Source organism: Coffea eugenioides, unplaced genomic scaffold (assembly GCF_003713205.1).
Source record: "Coffea eugenioides isolate CCC68of unplaced genomic scaffold, Ceug_1.0 ScVebR1_15;HRSCAF=72, whole genome shotgun sequence".
Taxonomy (NCBI): Eukaryota; Viridiplantae; Streptophyta; class Magnoliopsida; order Gentianales; family Rubiaceae; genus Coffea; species Coffea eugenioides.
Window position 1 is genome coordinate 71,057 of NW_020862014.1, and position 4,475 is coordinate 75,531.

The following is a 4,475-nucleotide window of genomic DNA, read 5'->3' on the forward strand; positions in this document are numbered from 1 at the left end:
GTATCAAACCCTAGCCGCCGCCCCACTTGTTTTCTTGTTGCTCAAGTGATGACTAACGACCAAGAACCTTACGGCAAATTTTGGACAGAAATTATCAACAAACTAGACACAAACACAAAAGAGATAACACACCAACAGATTTTGTGTTCGGATGAACAGTAACGTGAACAGGTGAACAGTCGGTGAACAGTACGGTGAACAGTGACGTTTTTTTTTTTTTTTAAAACAAGGCAACGGACAAAACACAAAAACCCTACGACACAACTACGAAAAATAAGGATATAACGAAAGATACCTCCACCTAAGCTCTAAAGCCAACTGATACGGTCCTTTACATTTCTGATACGCTTGGATTGCGGGACCTAAAATCAACACGGACGACACGAGTTGGTTTAAGGTGGTAGAACGACGACTCCAATCGAGGTGAATACTCTAGTGGATAGGTCAGTAGAACAATCAAGGACAAGACGCGAGATTGCTCAGGAACCCTGCCAAGAGCAAGTAGAGGAACGAAATTCTCACAAGAAGAAAATCGAAAGAAGACAATTTCATTAATCAATCGAGTCTACCTTAATTCTTACAAAGCAAGCCTTTATATAGGCAAACTAACGAAACCCTAATGCTAGTAAAAAGGAAATAAAGGTTCGGCCAGGCCTTGGACAAGGTGGGCCGAATCCATGACTCAATAAGCCCTACAACTAGTAACTAATCCAAACAATAACTTGACGGCTCGAGACTAAAAAGGCCCAACAGTTGGCCGACTCCCTTTAATTGGAAAAACTACAAAGACTAACAACCAACACTTGGCTCCTCGTGGGCTTGGATCAATGTGTAGGTAACTTGATTAACATCCTTCAAGCCTTCAAGGTCCTGCCACCCGTGCACACATCAAAATATCTGTCCTATTTTCTTGTTCACTATCCTTTGCAGGTAAGACGAAGGACATGGAGCAAGCTCATCCTACCACTGACTACTCATTGATATTCACCGCCATGAAAAATGAGCTTAAGCGGATTAGTGAGCAACAAATGGAGGAGATGCACAACCGCTTTGACGAGCTCTCAAAGAGCTTCACGAGAGGGTCTCGGTGTAGATCTCGCTACCGAAGTCACCATGGCACCAAAGGGGCAAACTATGAGGAGTACTCGGCTAGTGAAGATGAGGAAAGAGCCAAGAGGCCTAAAAGGGACACATCTAAGAACGAGTTCAAGGGACTTAAAATTCAAGTTCCCACTTTCTAAGGCAAAAGTGACCCCGAGACTTACTTGGAATGGGAAGGCCGCATTGAAATGGTCTTCGATTGCTACGAGTATAACGAGGAACAAAAAATGAAGGTTGCCACTGTTGAGTTCATCGACTACGCACTAGTCTGGTGGGATCAAGTAAGGACTAACAGGAGGAGAAATGGTGAACCACGAGTCCGAGCTTGGCAAGAACTCAAGGCACTAATGCATAAGAGATTTGTTCCTAATTACTACAACCGCGATCTCCACTCTAAGCTTCAAACCCTCACTTAAGGTAACATTAGTATGGAGGACTATTACAAGGAGATCGAGATGGCCATGATGAGGGCGAACATTCAAGAAGATAGTGAGGCTACCATGGCAAGGTTCCTTAGAGGTCTCAACCTTGACCTTCAAGAAACCTTGGAGGAACTAGCCATTAAGTCCGAGAGGGGGAAGAAATTGAGGCGAGGGGCCCGTACCTTCCAAACTTCCAACTCGACTTCATGGAGGGGAACCCAACCACGGAGGACAGCCCACGAATCTGGAAATTTGACTACACTCACCTTTTCTAGCCGAATTCAAGGTAGTGCTCCTAACCGAAATTCCCAATTTACCCCTAACAAGCTAGTTGATGCATCCAGGTCCACTTCTAAGACCTCTCATGAGACTCCTAAGACTAGGAGTAGAGATATCAAGTGCTTCAAGTGTCAAGGGTTTGGCATATTCAGTCCCAATGTTCAAACCAAAGGATCATGTTAGTCACTCACAATGGGAAAATCGTGTCTGATGACGATGATTGTGAGGAGATGCCACCCTTATCCAAGGATGACTACTTGGAGAATTACTTGGTCGAGGAGGAGTGCACCCCCACTCAAGGGGAAATCGGTTGTTTAGTGGCACGACGAGTGCTAACCGTCCAAGTCAAGGACGATGAGCAGTTACAAAGGGAGAACTTGTTTTACACCCGATGTAAAATAAGTGACAAAGTATGCAGCCTCATCATTGATGGAGGTAGTTGCACCAACGTGGCAAGCTTGCTTGAGTTTGGACCTTCCTAAAACTAGACACCCACATCCATACCACCTCCAATGGCTAAGTGAAGAAAGTGATGTGCGTGTCTACAAACAGGTACGTGTTCCTTTTTCAATTGGCAACTACATTGATGAAGTTGTGTGTGATGTTATCCCTATGCATGCTACTCACGTCATTCTAGAGAGGCCATGGCAATTTGATAAGCACGTCACATTTAATGGTAGGGCTAATAAGTACACTCTATTGCACAATGGTAAACGCATGGTCCGAACACCCCTCACACCTGCAGAAGTATATGAGAACCAACTTAAATTGCAAAGGGAGTGTGACTTGGACCGCCAAAGGAAGAAACAAAGGAACTCCAAAGGCAAGTTGATGGCCTACTAGGTAAGGGTTGGGTAAAAGAAAGTTTGAGTCAGTGTGTTGTGCCTGTGATACTTGTCCCCAAAAAGGATGGTACTTGGCGTATGTGCACTGACTGTAGAGCTATTAATGCTATAACTGTTAAATACCGTCATCCAATTCCTGGATTAGATGATATGTTTGATGAACTTGATGGTGCTGTGATTTTCACTAAAATTGATTTAAGAAGTGGCTATCATCAAATCAGGATGAAAGAAGGCGATGAATGGAAAACAGCTTTTAAAACAAAACATGGCCTTTATGAGGGGTTAGTCATGCCATTTGGGTTGACTAATACCCCTAGTACCTTCATGAGATTAATGAACCATGTTTTGAGACAATTCATTGGGAAGTTTGTGATTGTTTATTTTCATGACATTTTGATTTACAGTCGCAACATGCATGAACACATGGAGCATTTGAGATTAGTTCTTGATACATTTCGAAAGGGACGACTATACGTTAACCTTAAGAAGTGCACCTTTTGTACTAATGAGCTTGTATTTTTAGGATATGTTGTGAGTTCACAGGGCATCAAAGTAGACGAATCCAAGATTGAGGCCATCAAGCAATGGCCAACACCCAGAACCGTCCCTGGGGTGCGTAGTTTCCATGGATTGGCGGGCTTCTATCGGCGTTTTGTCAAAGACTTCAGCACCATTGACGGCTACTCCACTGACCGCTGTGACAAAGAAAAATGACAAATTCCATTGGGGAGAATCCCAAGAACAAGCATTTCTTACCCTTAAGGACAAACTCACACATGTACCTGTTTTAGCATTACCTAACTTTAACAAGACTTTTGAGATTGAATGTGATGCTTCTGGTGTAGGAATTGGAGCTGTTCTCATGCAAGACAAGAGGCCTTGTGAAACGGTCCGCGATCAACTCGTTTCGAGACATGTAGCACGTTTGCCCAAGGATCTAGCGAGATTGTCCAACGCTTGGATTGCGGGACCTAAAATCAACACGGACGACACGAGTTGGTTTAAGGTGGTAGAACGACGACTCCAATTGAGGTGAATACTCAAGTGGATAGCTCGGACGAACAATCAAGGACAACACGAGATTGCTCAAGAACCCTTGCCATTGCAAGTAATGGAATTGTACTCTCAATGTAAGAGAAACAAAACAATGTTTATTATCATAAAATGGCTACCTTCAAACCTTACAAAGTAAGCCTTTTTATAGGCTAAGGGCTAATAAAACCTAAGGAAAACATGAAAGGGATTTCGACCATCTTGGGTCAAGATGGGCCGGCCCATGCTCTACTAAAACAAACTAATCCAACTCTAAATAACCGCATTCTAACACTAAGGCCTAAGGCCCTATTCGGCCAACTTACTTGGAGGCCCACTTGACTCTTCATGGGCTTGGATCATGGTGTAGATAACTTGATTGTCTCCTTCCAAGCCTTCAATATCTCTATAAAAGCCTTGAGTCAAGGCCGCCATCCGTGCACACATCAGTCCCCTCCACTTGAGAAGGATTTGTCCTCAAATCTGGATGGAAATGAATAAGATGAACAAGAATTGGTAGTATGAAACCGCAAATCTAGCACCTCCACATTGGCCCTTTTAGATTGAATGATACTTGCAGACATCATGATGAGTATAAGTCGGTGCACATGTCTCTTGGTCAGTTTGAAAATGCCCACAACCTGCCAAGAAAAACTCATGACTTTACTCCAATGGCTCCTCTTGTTCGTATCATTCCCCTCCTCTTGAAAGCAATTTGCCCACAAATTGAAGCACGAATGGTGACAAGACGAGTTACATGCCTTTGACTCAATCATGTTATGATGGCTACAAATGT

The 4,475-nt window shown here is 43.5% G+C and overlaps 1 protein-coding gene across 1 annotated transcript; it reads left to right on the top strand.

The window, feature by feature from the left end:
* The first annotated feature begins 1,978 nt into the window (after window positions 1–1,978).
* On the top strand, window positions 1,979–3,361 carry LOC113755590. Its single transcript, XM_027299560.1, has 2 exons — window positions 1,979–2,237; window positions 3,171–3,361. Exons 1-2 carry the CDS (start codon window positions 1,979–1,981, stop codon window positions 3,359–3,361), a joined length of 450 nt encoding a protein of 149 aa, XP_027155361.1.
* The last annotated feature ends 1,114 nt before the right edge of the window (window positions 3,362–4,475 follow it).